The following is a 19,506-nucleotide window of genomic DNA, read 5'->3' as shown; positions in this document are numbered from 1 at the left end:
CTGGACAGCAATGCCAAAGAGATATACAGAGCGACCGCAAAAACGGAAGTTCAAAGACAATATTCTGAAGATGGCGGCGCCCTCGTTTCGCTGGCGCATAAGGTCTATAGACTAAACACGTAATACGCATGTGCACGCCGTCTGCGTTTTCACATATTCGCGTTTTTGAAGTTTGCGTGGAGATGATAACTTTTATTTTTATTTTTTATTATTCAACGCCTACACCTTGGATCTTATTTCAAGGTTTGCGTTCTCGAGCCACCAGACACTGTTGTTGTGCGGATGAGCGGGTCGGAGTGCGTTAAAGGGATAGTTCACTTTGAAATAAATTTTTGGTATGTTTTAGCTTACCTCAAGGGCATCCAAGATGTAGGTGTCTTTTTTTCCACAGTAGTTTCAATTTTGATATTTTTTGGTCAAACCGTTCTTGTCTGTCAGTCATATAATGCAGGTCTATGGTCACTATCTCAAAACACAAGCACAGAGTCCAAATTAAAACAATTCCCCGTCGTCCAAATTAAACAATTCCCCATCGTAAGTACACATTGATGGCCTAAGACACGAAACGAGCGGTTTGTGTGAGAAAACGAACAGTATTTATATCGGCCATCAATGTGTACTTACGATGGGGAATTGTTTTAATTTGGACTCTGTGCTTGTGTTTTGAGATAATGACCATAGACCTGCATTATATGACTGACAGACAAGAACGGTTTGACCTAAAAATATCAAAATTGAAACTACTGCGGAAAAAAAGACACCTACATCTTGGATGCCCTTGAGGTAAGCTAAAACATACCAAAAATTAATTTCAAAGTGAACTATCCCTTTAAGGGTTTTCTGTTGTGTTAGCGGCCCATAAGTTAATAACTAATGATCTTTACTACGGAAGTGAATCAATCAAAACTAACTTTAGCTGGACAGTAACTTTATTCTAGAGCTGCTGTAAAGCCCAAACAATCTCTGTCACTTTAATTTCCTATTATCACTGTAAAGCTGCTTTGAAACAGTCTATATTGTTAAAAGAGCTATATAAATGAAGGTGACTTGACTTGACTTGGCTAGTCTGAAGAGAAATGACTGAAATGTCTTTCCTTTTTAGCTGACACCAAGTTGAGTTGGTATAAAAAGACTTGGTTTAGAGGTACAGGTAGTGCTCCATATAAAAGTCAGTGTTTAATAAATCCCTCTTTGCTTTATGTCTTTCTCTGTTCAGCCCAGTCCCGAAGCATGTGCACAACGCTGGCAGTAATGGTCGATTCAGTACCGTCCAGTGTCGGATCTCTCACTCTGCGCTCACCTCGCTGCTCAGGGACTGGAGCAGTTTCGTCCTGGTGGAGGGATACTCATACGTCAAACTTATTTACAGGTACATGCACAGTTCTTTTGCCAGATTTACAGAGCAGTGTTTTAAAGGTGCAGTCTGTAAGAACGACAGCTAGTGGTCGAAATAGGTACTGCAGTCCAAATTCAAAATATCGCAAATCGCGTTTTAATATGATCTCGTTCATAGAGATTTTTAGATGGATACCGAGGCTTTTTAGGTTGGGTAGAATCTGCGATCTCTGACCCAGTTTGTTTGCTGGCTGCAATACATTTACATTTATGCATTTGGCAGACGCTTTTATCCGAAGCGACTTACATTGCATTTCAAGGTACACATTTACATTCTTATCAATTCTTGCTTTCCTTGGGAATCAAACCCATGACATTGGCATTTGAGCTACAGGAAAGCCAAATATGCTGTGTTTCCTGCTAACTGGCATCCCGGGGTGTCGAAATACTATTGGGTTTCAAAGTAAAATAACCGGCTGTAGAAGTGCTTTTCAGAGAAACGAGTGTGCGAACTTAGCATGTTTCCTCAATATCTGCAAACATATTGTATTTTTTATGCTTTAGTCGAGTGAAAAAGTTACATACAGCACCTTTAACAAGCATTATTCCCACAGTGCCTCTGAGCTGCCGCCCGTCTCCTTCTATCTGGTGCGTCTGATCTCTAAAGCTCCCTGCATGGTGCTGCGATTGGGCTTCCCGATAGGAACTCTTGCACACACCAGGAACAAGGTGAGGCGGTGTTTTTCACACTAGAGTTCAGTTCATTTGATGTGAAAACTGCTTTCAGAACAGAACAGAACAGCATGAGAGAACGAGTGTTTGTCTCTCTGACTCTGTTTGTAGATTGTGGATGAACTTCGAGAGCAGATCCTGCGGCTGCGCTTCCCTCATCGAGTCCAGAATAAGGAGGCCACACCAAAGACCAAGCGGAAGATTCTGGGTAACGCTTCACCCTCCAAGTCTCCGCCTCTTCCGGTGCCCAAACCGGCGCTCTCTGACCGGCCGTGTGTGGTGGTGCTCAATAAACCTCTTGAAAAACTACTGATCAGGTCAGTGACGTAAACATAAAACAATTATCAATCTCATTTCTGTTATCTTGATGAAGTTTTTGAAGACAGTGCTACAGTCAACTTCACATCCAAATTGACCTTATTTTCTAATGGCTTTTCTTTTTTGGCTCACACCAAGCCCTTTTATTTTACATTTTAGATTTGAACTCCTATAGGAGTTTAACTCCTACAGTTTTCATGATCAATTACTGATTGATTAACTGGATTAAATTCCAAAGATTCATGCTTTTCTCATTGAATATTCTGTTTTACACCAAAATGTCACATTATATTCCAAAGATTCATGCTTTTCTCATTGAATATTCTGTTTTACACCAAAATGTCACATTATATAAGTACAATGGTTTGCGAACATGTTGACTTCAATCAATGTTATTTAATTATTATTGTTATATATACTATTATAGTATTTATTATTTTTGTTTTCAGTTTCCAATTTAACTGCAGTTTGTTTCAGTAATTTTGTTACATGCTTTTATCATTTTATTTAGTATTTTAATTTAAGTCTATTTTATTTCAGTAATTTTAGTACTTCACCGTATACTTTATTTCAGTTACTTGCCAAGGCAACATTTATAATTTTAAGTTTTTCATCAAATTTTTATATTTAATTTAATTTTAACTTTATTTCAATGGACAAAAATAATTCTTAATAGTTTTAGTTTTACAGTTACAACATTGTCTTCAGTAAGGGCCCAAATCTGGCCCCTGACCTTGTTCTGACCTCTACTGACGTCCTGCTACAGGTACGAGAAACTTCCGTCAGATTTCCGCACCCCTTTTATCCTAAACATGGAGCCGTTCGCCCAGCCGGCCATCATGGGTGCTCCTCTCAGCATGGCTGCCAGCAGGACGGCCTCCTCCACCGTGGCGTCACTCTCCCGGTACTTCCTTCACCAGCGCTGGGTTTGGGCCGTGCAGAACGGGCCGGGAACCGCTGTATCGCTGCATGCAGTCGCTCATATCCTCTCCATGCTCTCTGAGTGAGTCTGAAACAGAAATTACCTGCAATAAGCAACTTCGGATAATAGCATCTACAAAATTACTAAATGCTACTTGATGCTGTTTGCACAGTATTCGTCTGTCTGAAGGCTTCCATTTTGCTGCCAGCGGGGAGGGTATCGTCAACATGGTGACAGAGCTGCCAATGCAGGTGAAAGAACAAACACTCTCTGCTAGTATATCCCAGTTGTTGGTGATGCATCGCTAACTTTCAGCCACTGCTGTGTATGCAGAGTCTTCCAGCTGATTTGGACGGAGAAAAACACACCTGCATAGTCCAGTATATCCTATTTCCTCCTCATTACACTTCTACTAAGGACAGGTAATGAGAAACTTGAGTTTCTGTCCACTGCTAAATCCTGAAATATGAAATCATTGTCAGTAAAAATATTATTTTATTTTTTTTAAACTGAATGGTTTATTGAACCTTTACACAGAATATTTTACTTTTTAACATGGTTTGTCCAAATACTTAATTCTGATTGGCTGAAAGGTGTGCAATAAAACCGTTTAATGCACAGGTAGTTCCAAGTCAGTTTAATTCCCTTCCCATCAAATATTGTTATTGATAAACATCAAAAACAGCTTTATGTTGTCAATGCTGCCAAATGACCATGGTATAACCGGGATAATCCACGGCTAGCCGTGGATTAAATGATAACTTGCATAACTTTACACAAAAAAAGTTTGCATATGTGTTTTTGTTGAGTATCATATTTAATACATTAGGCTTTTATGGCTCAAATAATATGATATAGTTAGAATACGGAGCTCTGAGGACAAAACTGAGCAAAAATATACGATTTGGTGCAGATGCTGATATTTATATGGATAAAAGATGGATTTCTGATAGCTTTTAATGTAAGTCCATGAGATCTTTATAACATTATTGAAACTACATAACTACATAATATATGTGTGTGTACTGTGTATACATATTTTATATATAAATAACACATTTATTCTTAAATATATACATGTGTGTTTATTTATATATATAAAATAATTATACACAGTACACACACATATATTATGTAAACACAAACTTTTATTTTGGATGCGATTAATCGTTTCACAGCCCTATTTAGAATAGATCGGTAATTCTCAGCGCACAGTGCAAGACAGAAACCAATTACACGTTTAAAATATTGTTTATGTTGTTGGTGCTCACTTCACACAGCTAATCAAATACTAGGTGCATCAATTACAAGTCAATTAATAGACCAGAAGAGTACAGTTGGCTTTTTTTGTGGCAGAATAGTCTTGAAGTGGGCATTTGGTTTAACTCTTGTTGCCGTCGTGCCCGCAGTTTCTCTACAGATGATGACAATGATACTGAAGTGGAGGCCATAGATGTGGACACAGAGCTGAGTCTGGTGACGGAGTGCTGGGTCGAGCCTCAGAGTGGATCCGTCTGCAGTTCACAGGACCAGCAGAGACACTTTCACAACCTCACGTACCAGGAGATTCCTCAGGCTGTTAGTACCCAGCAGCACCACATCCTCACCTCCACTTACACATCAAATGACGTTAAAAAATAAACTACAATAATAAATGCTAGAGCTGCACGATTAATCGCGATCCCGATTCAGACACACACATAATCTTATTCCTAAATGACAGTGATTCAGATCTGTCTATTAAACCTTTGACTAGTGCAATCACAGCAAACTCTCAAATCACCAAGAGAGAGCAGTTGGCATGTATATGTATGAAACCGCTTCACAAATAGTCTTTTCAACCACACGGTATCGCTATTTCTGTCTTACAATATGTTAAATTATCAAAGAAGTAATGGGATAAAAGTTTATAGTTCAGAAAAAAACTCTGATGTCTACGGAAGCAATCAAAATAGAGTGAATCACCTTTTAATAGTAACTTGGCACTTCAAATGATTGTATCGATTACATCGTTACACCAGTAGGTGGCGACAAGTGACTGTTGTGAATTTATTTGTCATTGAATCATTCATTCAAGAGATTCGTTCAAAAACGCTGATTCATACTGTAATGAAACACGTGAAGTATTTATGTGTGAGTCATTGAATCATTCAATCAAGAGATTTGTTCAAAAACGTTGATTCATCCAGTAATGAAACACGTGAAGTATTTATGTGTGAGTCATTGAATCATTCAATCAAGAGATTCGTTCAAAAACGTTGATTCATCCAGTAATGAAACAAGTGAAGTCATTGAATGATTCATTCAAAACCATTTTTTTTACATTATCCATTCTAATTAATTAAACATTTTGAATTAGTATTTTAATATTTTGCTTTAATTTTGTTTCTTTTTTAACTTTATTATTATTTTTAAATGTCTATGTAGTGTTTATTAATTTGTATTTCAGCTTTAGTTTGAGTTATTTTAGTACATCAAGTTAAACTAAATGAAAATGAGACTGAAATAAAGTTACAGTTTATTATATCATATAATATATTTAAGTTGTAGTTAACTATAATTAGTTAAGAAAAATAATAAAAGTGCACGAAATCAGAAGCTTTTGAAATGGGCCATTAAAATGGCAGCAACAGGTAAACAATGCAATGGTAATGTATGTATTATATACATTCATATAAATTGGAGCTTGTATTACTAATACGTTTACTAGTCAACCAAGTAGCCGTGATTGTGCCGTGAGTTATTTTTACAGACGTCCATATGAGAAAGAATGACCAAACAAATCTTGACCAAAGGCAAGAATAGTTGATTATTGAAGAATTATTAATCTAGTATTTATTTGTTCATATCAGTTTCAGAGATGGAGAGAGTTCTGACTTTTTGAAGAGAGATTGTTTTTCTGTACTATAATAAATAATGTTCAATAACACCAGAAAGATTTAGTAAACTGACTTTAATGTATTCAGGCATTTGTCCTGAGAACTTGCAGGGCCAAAGCTTACGAATTGTTTTCTTCTTCTCCATTTCAGATTTTTCCTCGTGATCTGTCGTGCATGACCACAATGATCACTTTTGAATACCTCATTCAGCTGTGTCAGAATAAAGAGCAGGTGTGCCCCATCAACAGCCTCAGAGATGCTCCAGGTACAGACGTCCACCATCACCTGTCTCCTGCACACAGTCACGATCAGTTTGCATGCTCAATGTGATGTGGTAACTCTTGTAGGCGAGGTCCCCCCCGCCGCCGCTGATGACTGCATACACACTGTGCCTTTCCAGTTCGACCTGATGAAACTCTTGCCCAAGTGCCAGCAGATAGAGCTCTTCTTCTACACCTTTAGCCGAGGTACGACTTGATCATCCTGTCCTTTCTTGCATTCATATTCCGGTAACACTTTACAAAAAGGTTCATTAGTTAACATTAGTTAATGTATTTACTAGGGCTGGGAGAAAAAAACGGTTCACCTAGCTATCGCGTTTTTTTTCTTTTCTTTTTTTACGATTCTAAAATCGATTTTTTTATTCCAGAATCGATATTAATTCAAATTCAATTGCTTTATTTTTGTCCTTGCTTGTAGACGAGGTTGACAGAAGTTAGCCACTTTCGTTCCAACAGAGGATGAAATGTGTTGTTATCTGTGAGTTTTGAGTGACGTAATATCACAAGTGAACGCGTGGAAGAGACGTGAGACTGAACGCACTGTAAAGCCCTCGCGCTGCTCATATACTGAGAGAGAGAGATAAGACAATAGAGCTGCACCATTCATCTTTAAAAGACTATGATCTCCATTCAAACACACACGCGATCTTTCAATTCGTCTGTCTATTAGACTTTGACAAAATCATATCGCAACATTCAAAGCTGTGTTGGTGCTGACCTGGAGAGAGTCGACATGAAACCGCTTCACAAATAGTCTTTTCAACCTCATAGTATCATTATTTCTGTGATGCAATAGTTAAAATGATCATAGAAGTACTGGGCTAAAAGTTTAAAGTTCAAATATGAACACTGATGTCTACGACAGCGATCAAAGTCAGCTTTTGATAGAAACTTGTTGCTTAAAATAACGCATTTATCGATGACATTGTTTCACCACTGAGTGGCGACAAGTTAAAAAATGTTTTTGTTATTGAATCATTTATTAAAGAGAATGTAGTATTGAATGATGCTTCTGAAATAAAAGTCAGAAAGATGTGATGATTTGTTTTTGTAAATATGACTCATCTTATACATCATGTACAGTCTGTATAAGTGTATGATTTAACTTTTCCCGATGGTCTAGTGTTAAAAAAATTGCAATATATTGCAATATCGAATCGCAATACTTGTAGAATCGCAGTTCTTAAAGAAATCGCAATACATATCGTATCGGCACCCAAGTATCGTGATAGTATCGAATCGGGAGATAGGTGTATCGGCCCAGCCCTAGTGGTTACTAACATGAACTAACAATGAGCAATACATTTGTTACAGAATTTATTATTCTTTGTTAATGTTAGTTAATAAAAATACAGCTGTTCATTGTTTGTTCATGTTAGTTCACAGTGCATTAACTAATGTTATCAAATACAACCTTTGATTTTAATGACATATTAGTAAATGTTGAAATGAATATTAACTAAGATTAATAAATGCTGAAGAAGTATTGTAGTGTAGAACTAAGGTAGTTAACTAATGAACCTTATTGTAAAGTCTTACCCATATTCCTTTATTCAACCATCAAATCAGGGGCCGGTTGCATAAACCGCTAAGACTAGTATTACAAGTTAGGCATACATTTTTTTTTCTTTAAGACCTTTCATAACTTTTTACAATTAGTTACATAAAAATGTAGATTGGCCTAATCTGATACCAAAAAGTAAGACTAACAGTTAGTGGGTCATACTAGATCTTAAGACACCGTCTTAAAATAATGGCTGTGTTTATGCAACTGGTCCCAGGGCCTCGTTTCACTGTGTTTCTGTTGACCTTTAACCTCTGCTACAGAGGGGCAGGCGGATGTATCCCATAGTGCCTCCTCTTTGCCCAACGACCTCCTCCTCAGCCTCTTCCACGGCTCCCTGCAGAACGAGCTCAGTGATCGAGAGATCCCACTGACCAACGAGGATCATGTGGCGTTCATGCATCACATCCTGGAGCGGGAAAGAGATGGTCATGTGGCTCCATTCTCACTACCTGTCATTAAAGGTGATTTTTTACAATTTATTCTGGTGTTTATTATGACAATCATGCTGGCAAATACAAATTACACTACCATTCAAGATTTTTTGGTAACACTTTACAATAAAGTTAATTTGTTAAAATTAGTTAACTATATTATTTAAAATGAACTAGCAATGAAAAATCCCTCTAAATCATTTATTAATCTTAGTTAATGTTAACTTGTGTTGTTTTGAACTTTCTATTAATCAAAGATTCCTGAAGAAAAAAAAGTGCATCACAGTTTCCATAAAAATATGAAGCAGCACAACTGTTTTCAACATATTTCTTGAGCAGCAAATCATCATATTAGAATTATTTCAGAAGGATCATGTGACACTGAGAACTGGAGTAATGATGCTAAAAAAAAACGGGCTTTGATCACAGGAATAAATTGCATTTTAAAATATATTCCCATAGAAAACGGTTATTATAAATTTTAATAATATTTCACTGTTTTTACTGTATTTTTGATCAAATAAATGCAGATTTGGTGAGCACAAACTTTTGAATGGTATAGGGATGTGCCGGAAGCCTATATCCAAATTTGGAAAGGCACCGAAAATGAGTAATGTAAATATAAGCCCCTAAAGGGACATGATTAGGCTTGCTGTGGTAGTCGGTTACATTACATTACATTACATCAGATTACCATGTTAAGATAGTTAGTAGAGATGACTGACAGGATGATTTTGGTGTGCAACAGAACCTGAGCGACATTGACAGATATCTTCTCTCCCTATACACAGAGTACACATGATAGCAAATTCGAGCGAACATGCATTCAAAAGCGATTTCAAAACTCTGCATATTGATAGCGGCTCCCTGATGCCTGCAAATTAGATACAATGTAATTACCCAACTATATAATTGCGAGAGAATGCAAAAGCATTGAAATATATCTATTTTTCTTCCATTTAAAATTTTTTCCCCATCCCTTAGGCTTAGGGGATCAGAAAATACTTAATTTCCTTTCCGAACATAGTATTCGGCTTCGGGCACATCCCTAGTAGCCTATTCTCCATTAATAGTGGTTAACTGGCATGATTTAGGAAGGATAGTGCTCCGAACTATAACACGGCTAAATTCACTGTAAACCACGGCTTCTTGGGATTTATTGCTTAAGTTTGTCCTAATAGAACTTGAGTTGTATTAAACCCAGAAGATTTCTTTAATTTCTGTAAAGTGGAAACGGATAACAACCACAGATGGTTAGTGGTTTGCATGTACTCTCTTTAAAGTGTTTGATAAATTGAATAGCATTGTGATCAGTGAAGGACAAACAAAATGTTTTAACTACAGTGCCCTCCACAATTATTGAACCCCCTGGTAAATATGATCAAAATTGGCTGTAAAAAATAAATCTGCATCGATTATCCTTGTGATCTTTCATTCAAAAAATGTGCAAAATTCTAACCTTTCATTGAAGTAAAAGAATTGAAAGTGGGGGGAAATCACATTATGAAATAAATGTTTTTCTCCAAAACATGTTGGCCACAATTATTGAAACCCCTAGAATTTTTTACGAGTAAAATATCTCTGAAGTATATTCCCATTAATATTTACCTTTTTTAGTACACCAGGGTGACTAGGAACATGAAACTGTCCAGCTATGACTTCGTGTTTCACAGGAGTTTAAATATGAGGAAACACAAAGGCCAAATCCCCTTAATCATCCATCACAATGAGTAAAACCACAGAATACAGTTCTGATGCGTAGCAAAAGATTGTTGAGCATCACAAACTAGAAAGTGGCTGTAAGACAATAGCTAAAGAATTGAAAATCCCCATTTTGACCATCAGGGCAATAATTAAGAAGTTATAACCAACTAAAGATGTTATGAATCTGCCAGGAAAAGGACGTGTGTCTATACTGTCTTAATGCACGGCGAGTATGAAAGTTTGAGTGGCCAAAGACTCTCCAAGGATCACAGATGGAGAATTGCAGAGATTAGTTGAGTCTTGGGGTCAGAAAGCCTAAAAAAAAAAAAATCAAACAACCCCTACATCCCCACATGTTGTTTGGGAGGGTTTAAAAAAAAACCTCCTCGCTCCTCCAAAAACAAATTCCAGCAAATTTAATTGTCAGACACGACTGGATCTTCAAACAACACAGGGTTCTGTGGTCAGATGAGACTAAAACAGAGCTTTTTGGCAGCAAACACACTAGATGGGTTTTGTGAACACAAGGATAAAAAGTACCCCATGTGTACAATTTAATATACCATTGGATCTTTAATGTTGTGGGCATATTTTTCTGCTGGAGGTTCTGGACTTCTTGTTCAGATACATGGCATTGTGGATTCTATCAAATATCAACAGATAAAAAATCAAAACCTGACGCCTTCTGCTAGAAATCTTATAATGGGCCGTGGTTGGATCTTCCATCAGGACAACGATCCAAAACAAACATCAAAATCAAAACAAAAATTTGTTGTGGAGCACAAAATGAAGCTTCTGCCATGACCGTCTCAGTCCCCTGACCTGATGAGTGGGCTGAACTGAAGAGAAGAAGCACCAACATGGATCTGGGAATCTGAAGGATCTGGAGAGATTCTGTGTGGAGGAATGGTCTCTGATCTCTTGTCAGTTATTCTCCAAACTCATCAGGCATTATAGGAGAAGAGTCAGAGCTGTTATCTTGGCAAAAGGAGATTGCAAAAAGTATTTAATAAAAGGGTTTCAATAATTGTGGCCAACGTGTTTTGGAGAAAAACATTTATTTCATAATGTGATTTCCCCCCACTTTCAATTCTTTTACTTCAATGAAAGGTTAGAATTTTGCGCATTTTTTGAATGAAAGATCACAAGGATAATCGATGCAGATTTATTTTTTACAGCCAATTTTGATCATATTTACCAGGGGGTTCAATAATTGTGGAGGGCACTGTAAGTAGATGATTAAAAAACAGTGTAATTGAAAGACTTAATGCTAATGGATGCCAGACATCCTCAATGAAGCTTTTAAGTGATTAATTAGCAATTGATAGTGACATAAGAAGAGATTATTGTTCTCATTATGTTATTATCTCTCTCTCTGTGTGTGTGTGTGTGTGTGTGTGTGTGTGTGTGTGTGTGTGTGTGTGTGTGTGTGTGTGTGTGTGTGTGTGTGTGTGTGTGTGTGTTCGTGTGTGTGTGTTCGTGTGTGTGTGTTCGTGTGTGTGTGTTCGTGTGTGTGTGTTCGTGTGTGTGTGTTCGTGTGTGTGTGTTCGTGTGTGTGTGTTCGTGTGTGTGTGTTCGTGTGTTCAGAAGAGCGTTTGAAGCCTCCGGAGAGGCAGGACACTGTTCTTTCTTTCCAGACTATAGGAAGCAGTAAAGATGTGACGGGCTCCTCCAGCACGCTACAGGTATGTCCTCTCATATTGCATCTCCACTACACTGAAAATAACAATAAGTCAAATTTACTTCATTTTTCTTTGGCAAGTTTTTGCACAAATTTTTTTTTAAGTAAATGCCACACGCATATTTTTTTTAAGTAAATTTCACATATGGAATTAAGTAAACTCTACTTAACTAAATTAAGTGAAAGTAACTTAAATAAAATAAGTAATTTTAACTTGGCTAGTAAAAGGTTGAGTAATATCTATTTAGTTGAAGTTTGCTTTGCATTACATTTCACTCAAACAATATAACACTGAATTAAACAACACGTTTAAAGTGTATGCTTTACTTTAGAAACATCTAAGTAATTAATACAATAGATATTGTGTGAGACTCCATATCTACTGTACATATCAGAAGTTACGCATCACGTGAACGCAGAGACCTCCATTTTTGAAAGACTATACACAATGACTGTAACATCTGATGGATCGTTCTGTGTCATTTTGAGTAGAAAATTAACTCCAAATGTCACAAAATGGCAATGTACTAATCCTAACAACAAAAGCAATGATAAAACAGTGTAAATACAGCTGGAAAACAGTGAAAAATCAACCTCATTAATTACTAAAGGCCCAGTGCATGATGGGAACAAGAAAAGTTGAGTAATTTTACTTAATTTTAAAACGTTGATATTTACGCTTTCATTTTTACACGTTTGAATTGAGTACTAATATAGAATTTAAATGCACGTGTGTGTAAAAGCTACTTGCGTCCCAAATGATACGCTATACGCTATGCACTTATAAACTATGCATTTATGCACTATGTGCTGTTATGGTGTGTCTATTATTCTGTCATTCATCATTCAACCATGTAATTTAAGCTGTGCAGTCGAGGACATGAAGTGTCTAACAATCCACACTTTGTTGTTTCGGTTAATTAAGTGCATCACCCAGGTATTTAAGGGGCACTTTTTTGTTGTTTAATTTCCAGTGTGAATGCACTACTCGTGCTATTTATACTACAAAACTGCATAGATCAGTGCATAATTATGCAAATTGGGACAAACCCACTGTCTTTGACTAGTAATTTGTACAATTTTAAATGCTTTTGCTATCACTTTTGATCAATTTAATGCATGATTAAAAGTTTTAATTTCTTGAAAAAAAATATTCCTGTCCCCAAACTTTAAGCAGTAGTGTATTTATCTTTCTGTTGTTGGCAGAGTGGTTACAGTGTGTGTTTCTCTGTTCCTGGCAGAGTTTCAGCAATGCAGATCTTGTGGATGATGAGCCAGCTGGCCTGGAGCAAGACGGCTTATCTCCTCACTGGAAATGTTACGCCAAATACATCAGCCATCAGCAGATCCTGCTCACTTTCCTGCCAGCGACGTTTACAGGTGCATCATCTGTCAATGCCACACCAATTAGAGCTCAGAAGTCCTTTACGTTTGCACACATCATGAGATTAATGCTTTCTATTTAGCCACATACATTCTTGGCTGAAAACAAGAAACATGCCCACAGTTTAGCAAACTAATATTACCAACTGGAGAATGTTAGCAAACTACCAAATGGAATTTGGTGGGTCTTTAGTACTTGTAAATGCCAATGTTAGAGAAAATATAACGATGAAAATAAATTTTAAACCATATAGATTGCTAGAATTTTATATTGATTGATTAATAATTAATATTAATTGTTGTTGTTATTAATAATTATATTAATGTGTCTTAATATATAATAATTATGAATCAAATTCATCATAAATATTACGTTTTTATTGCTGTAGTCTAATGATCATTCAGTTATTATTGCATTACATTTGTAAAAAAATACACATACATACATATATATATATATACACACACACACACACATACATATACATACATATATTTATATATATATTTATATATTTTATTTTGACTCTCAGATGTGCAGCTTTTGATGTCATCTGGGCTGGAAACTGAACCTCCAATCAACGGCAGCTTCCTGGACGAGGAGGAGACCTGTAGCCATGGCAACGGCCAATCACAGGCAGACTCTATCAGCAGTTCAGCCAATGGTCAACATGGAGAAGATGTCAGGGGCCACCCAGCGTCCAGAGAGGGGTCCACAGCTAAATCAGAAGCAGCGTTGGAGACGTCTACAGAGCAAACCAACATGAACACAGGCAATGCAGGTTTGACACACAACAAAGTTGCAGTAATATCAGAAACCAAAACCAGACAAGGGAGTTTACAGGCATTTCACATCAGGGTTATTACAGTTAACTAAAACTAAAACCGTTAAAGAACTTTTTCGTTACTTAAAAATGCAATATAAAAAAAACTTAACATGGCTTGACATAACAAGTTAACGTGTCTGGGAGAGATGTTTACCTCCATAACCCTGTCCCATAACGTTTAGCTTCAGAAGAGAAGGATGGTGTGCAGTTTGTGGAGCCTCAAAAGCGAGACTGTCACATCACGTTCAGCAGACAGGTGTCTCAGCAGAGCGGCACCGATGCCACTCGACCCCGCTGCCCCATCTACATCTACAACTGCTCACTGGACTCCCTCAAAGAACAGCTGGTCCATCCGCGGTCGGGACGGAAGCCCAGAGACATCTTCTTCAGGTACTGAGACGCACATCCACATGAAAGCTACATGATAGCTTGAAGGTCTCTGGTCATCAGCTCTGTTCCAAACCCCATAGAGCGGCCGACTGCCTACCTAGACAACTACCTTCCAATGAGAGATTGGAAGCCAAAAACAAATCATCCACCCGCACCAATCATTTTCTCTGATTTAGATATCCGCACCCGATGGTCAAATTACAATTATTCTTATGTTACACGTGATGATAAGACCTTCAACAGTGGACTCGGTGACGCTAGAGAGCTGATGCGCGCATCTCTAATGGTAAAACACACTGAGGAATTCTGCATTTAAATGAACGTTTATTTAAAACAAAATAAACACAGGCTTTACTCCCTTGAAACTTAAACGGGAATGCCACTGTTTCTGTCACTATGACTTCCCGAACAAGTGAACACACACACACACACACACACACACACACACACACACACACACACACACACACACACACGCACACGCACTTCACAGCCATTGCATATTACCTAGCACTTGATTCATCCTCGTTAACCACTTAGTTAAAACCAAAACGCTCACACACGGTACTTTTCTTTCCTTCCTTTTGTTTTTGTTTTAAATTCTCTCTCTGAACTTCTTTACCTCCATTTCTGCTTAAGAAAGTGGCCATATCTTAATGATATCATATCTTAACGAGAGTGCATGTCTGGCTGGTGGAAAAATTACGTTATAAACATGCTCATATTTTAGAGAATGTAGTTAATATTTACGTTATTAATGATTTATCATATCCACCCGCAACCCACCCGCATTTAATTAGAATGTTATTTTATTACTTGATCCGCCCGATCCGCGGATTATCCGCAGCGCCCGCGTATATAACTGCGATCCGCGCATCACTACTTCCAATGCAGCATCTGAAATAGGATCTGAAACATCTGAATCTGAAATGCTCTTCATTAGCAATAAACACTGCATGCTTTGAATAAAAGCATCAATAACATTCTTAAGGCTCTGATCATGCTATTATTCATGCAAATGCTTTTAAATCGTTCAAGCGTGATAAGACACAAAAGAGAACTGGCGCGCGTCTGTGAATCTCCTGTCTGTGTGACACACACACACACACTCGCACGCACAGAAAGCCGCTTCAGAACTGACAAAAACACAAAATTATGCCAAAATGCATGTTTTATCGAGTATCCTCGTAAGAACAGTCTTATATTAGTTAAATGAAGTCTTAAATAAACGTAAAGAGTTGTGAGAAAATGGGATTTGTGTCAGATCCACATCATGTGCGTCAGGTCTTAAAGTGACGGCAGCCTAATAAACCCACTGCTGTCTGTCATTAAAGTCTCCCTGTGGTGAAAATCAAGCTTTTAATATTGTTTATATGTCTTTATTATGTTATTTTAATATGCTTTAAGACAAACCATGTGCAAATTCATAAGTCAACACCATTGCTGAGTATTTTCTCCTTAAAACTGCAGTGAACCAAAGACAAAAACGCAGTCTCAAAAGTCTCAAAAACGCGGTTTGAAAGCACTAGTTTATTTATATAGCACGTAATACAATAGATTGCTACAAAGCAAGCAGCTTTACAGTATTAAGGAAGAAAAAAAAGTGTTGCTTTTAATTAGAATTACACCTTCAGTATCTACTATAAAGCAGCTCTCCAGTTTGTTTTTTACAGAAGAAATGAACCAGAGAAGGTTTCCACCGCAAAGAAAGCAGAGCCTCAGAGCCACACCTGCCTGTAATCAGGGTTGGGGAGTAACGGAATACATGTAACGGCGTTATGTAATCAGGATACAAAAATCCAGTAACTGTAATCCGTTACAGTTACGTCAAAAAACATAGTAATCAGATTATAGTTACATTTTGAAAAAAGGGGGAATACTTTCAGGATTACAATGGCTTCATTTAAAACTTAATAAATAAGTATTTTGGCATAATAACACTATATTAAGCGCTGCTTGATTATACAGTAGTTCTGGGGTGGGCAACTCCGGTCCTGGAGGGCCACTGTCCTACAGAGTTTAGCTTCAACCCTAATCAAACACACCTGAACAAGCTAATCAAGGTCCTCAGGATTACTAGAAAATTACAGGCAGGTGATTTTTTCAGGGTTGGAGCTAAACTCTGCAGGACAGTGGCCCTCCAGGACCGAAGTTCTTCTGTTGCCAGTAATGACTCACGTGTGCCACCCGCTGGTGCATGTGCAAATAACAGCTTTCTACAATCTCCTCAGACGCAGACTGAATCACTGCTGCTAGTAGAAACGATGCTGCCTGCGGGTAAAATCGCTTTTAATTCATGGAAATTCCGCTGCTATTTTGTAGAAATTAGGAGAGTAGCTTTTTTAGTACCCAAAATGTCCTTTCTTAATCTCTTCTCACGTAAGGGGATGTTCGCTGTCTAGATAACAGGGGAACTCCCACTGCCAACGTCCAGTCAGGCAAATTAAGAAAGATCACGGCTTTAGTCAACATGTAGGCCTATTTTAAAATAAACTAATATGTAGATAGTGTAACATTTTTAAATGTTGTGTTTTTTATTTTTTAGTTAAAAATTCGTTAAAAATAAAACAAAATAATCTGTAATACCATACATTAGCCACTAGATGTCTGTATAGCCCTTTACATAAATATATATTCAGGCCTGTGTGTATATTTTGCAAATATTGTACACTGGACCAAATTCTTAATAAATAAAAGTAAAAAAAAAAAAAGTATTTTAAATAATAGGCTATTTCTTCTTGCTTGACTTTATTTATATACGTGACCTTGAAGTAATCCAAAAGTAATCAGTTACATTACTTTCATATTATAGTACTTGGATTACGTTACTGAATACTTTTTTTATGAAGTAATTTGTAACTGTAACGGAATACATTTTTAAAGTAACCCTCCCAAGCCTGCCTGTAATGTAATCGCCACGGACCAATGGTAGTTCAAAGATGTTTACCAGTCGGAGTCAACTTTTCTGGATAGTTTGCTTTTGGCAAGCTGTTTCAAACTCCAGAAGTGATCTCCAAAACGAGCTTCATTTTGGCCTGACACGATTTCACTCGGGCCTTTACGGTGTCTAAACATGTTGCCTAGGTAAGGCAGCTCGCTATGGTTTGGGACAGAGCTGTTGTGTTTAATCATTCAGAGGGCATCATGTGGTCATCCTAATGTTTTACTGTCTGGTTTCTCTTTGGATGAGAAGAGCTCAAGAGACAGACAACTGGGAGTTCAGTCAGCAGTCCAAATACAGGTAGCCCTGCTCACTGCTTGCTGCTGTTGCCCTATAGCGGGGACGGGGCGGGGGGGTCGGGGGTACGAGGGGGTACGAGGGGGCCGCTTCGGCCCTGTTACACTACGGATGGTCCTTCCTTCTTTCTCTTTCTCTGGAGGGTTTTGCTATTCTAGGATGGTGACTGAGGGGGGTGTCAGGCTTCAGAAGATTTAGGTATGGGTATGAGGTCTTAAAATAACAGAAGGACAACAAACTTTCATCTGTGTATATGCACTACTGGTCAAAAGTTAGGGCTCAGTTATTATTTTTTTATTTTTTTAAAAGAAATTAATACTTTTATTACAGTTTTAGGATTAGGGCTGCATGATATTGAAGAAAAGTGCGATATGCGATAACTCATTAAATAATGCGATATTCGATATGCGATACGATAATGCTTAAAGTGTGTAAAATAAACTTAAATTATCTTTCAAATATATTAAAAATTATATAACCTACATGTGTTTCACATTCTTTTTGCTGCAGTGTTTTACCTTTTAGTTTATTTTAGCATCAGTGTAAACCACAGGGTTCAGGGGTTCAGGTTATCCTACATTAGGGTTATTTAACAACAGAAACTCAATAATCAAATGTAAAAATAAAACACAGCTTAGTTTTCACTGTATGAATGAAATATATACTGATTCTTATTAAAGCTACAAAAGCCGAGAGCAGCGAGTTATTTTCTCTTTGTCTTTTATTCATGACCCCAGTTATTGCAAGCTAATATTTACATTTGCGATATTTCTATGATTTCGATATATTGTGCAGCCCTAGTAAGGATGCAGTAAAGTGATCAAAAGTGACAGTAAAGCCATTTATAATGTTACGAAAGATTTCTATTTCAAATAAATGCTGTTCTTTTGAACTTTCTATTCATCAAAGCATCCTGCAACAAAATAAGGTTTCCACAATAAGGTTTTAACATTGATAATAAGAAATGTTCCTTGAGCAGCAAATCAACATTACGTTTTTTGTTTGTTTTTTTGACTGATCATGTGACAGTCGAGCTTTGCCATCACAGGAATAAATTACATTAAAACTGATGTTACGATCTGTGATGTATATTGTTATTGATTCAGGTGCACAGAGATTTAGATTGCTCTACACTGTCTGGTATGTTTTAAGACCTCATGTCCTGCTGAGGGTTGTGTTCTCTGCCTTCTGATGTCCAGTACCAGTCAAGAGTTTGGACGTATTTGACTGAATGTCTGTTTCTGACTTTCTGATAACACGTGGAAAAGGAGAAGCAAGACGACAATGCATATCCATCACATGTGCTCCACGTGTTCTTCATGCATTTTCAGTACGGTTTCAAAAGCGTCCCAGGATGCACCTCATGATTAAGCAGAGCTGGAGCTCAAATGTGAGGGAGGCTTCATTTTTTGCATCCATTTGTGTTTTTTCAGAGTTTTCATGGCTTTAAAATGGTAAAAGTGTCCAAACTTTTGACTGATAGTGTACATACTGAAATTTGGAGGTTAGTTCCCAACATGTAGACATTTAGGACATCCCAAGACATTCAAAATTAAGGTGAATTGACTGGGTTATAACTTTTGTCCTCTTTATTTATGAAATTAGTAGTCTTTGGAAAAAAAAACCGAGTGTTTGTTAATGAGTCTATGTTCTTGGTGGTAGTGTCTGAATACTCAGTGCTTCTTTGAACAACACACATTTTAGGGTACATTTTTATGTTCGTGTCCTCACCGTCTTGTTTTCCACCTCGCTTTTCCTTTTAATGTATTTTTCCTGCTTTGTTGACCACAAACAATGGTTAAACCTATGCCATATATT

General features: G+C 37.3%; 1 protein-coding gene across 22 annotated transcripts in view; it reads left to right on the top strand.

Moving 5' to 3' along the window:
• Window positions 1–19,506, top strand: part of szt2 (SZT2 subunit of KICSTOR complex) — a 121,892-nt gene that overhangs the window by 18,510 nt on the left and 83,876 nt on the right. For 17 of the 22 annotated variants that reach the window (XM_082136079.1, XM_082136078.1, XM_082136086.1 and 14 more), the window contains exons 13-27: window positions 1,217–1,369; window positions 1,950–2,064; window positions 2,179–2,384; window positions 3,152–3,388; window positions 3,480–3,558; window positions 3,641–3,729; window positions 4,717–4,885; window positions 6,337–6,451; window positions 6,534–6,653; window positions 8,295–8,495; window positions 11,757–11,854; window positions 13,092–13,230; window positions 13,767–14,015; window positions 14,243–14,450; window positions 17,644–17,691. In XM_082136079.1, the coding sequence (XP_081992205.1) occupies window positions 1,217–1,369; window positions 1,950–2,064; window positions 2,179–2,384; window positions 3,152–3,388; window positions 3,480–3,558; window positions 3,641–3,729; window positions 4,717–4,885; window positions 6,337–6,451; window positions 6,534–6,653; window positions 8,295–8,495; window positions 11,757–11,854; window positions 13,092–13,230; window positions 13,767–14,015; window positions 14,243–14,450; window positions 17,644–17,691 (2,226 nt within the window). The remainder of the gene's footprint in view (window positions 1–1,216; window positions 1,370–1,949; window positions 2,065–2,178; window positions 2,385–3,151; window positions 3,389–3,479; window positions 3,559–3,640; window positions 3,730–4,716; window positions 4,886–6,336; window positions 6,452–6,533; window positions 6,654–8,294; window positions 8,496–11,756; window positions 11,855–13,091; window positions 13,231–13,766; window positions 14,016–14,242; window positions 14,451–17,643; window positions 17,692–19,506) is intronic. The other 5 variants (XM_082136084.1, XM_082136089.1, XM_082136085.1 and 2 more) reach the window with 3 other exon arrangements.

This window comes from Leuciscus leuciscus (assembly GCF_965113295.1).
Source record: "Leuciscus leuciscus genome assembly, chromosome: 14".
Lineage (NCBI taxonomy): Eukaryota > Metazoa > Chordata > Actinopteri > Cypriniformes > Leuciscidae > Leuciscus > Leuciscus leuciscus.
Note: the sequence above shows the minus strand (reverse complement) of the source record. Positions and strands in the feature narration are given on the sequence as shown.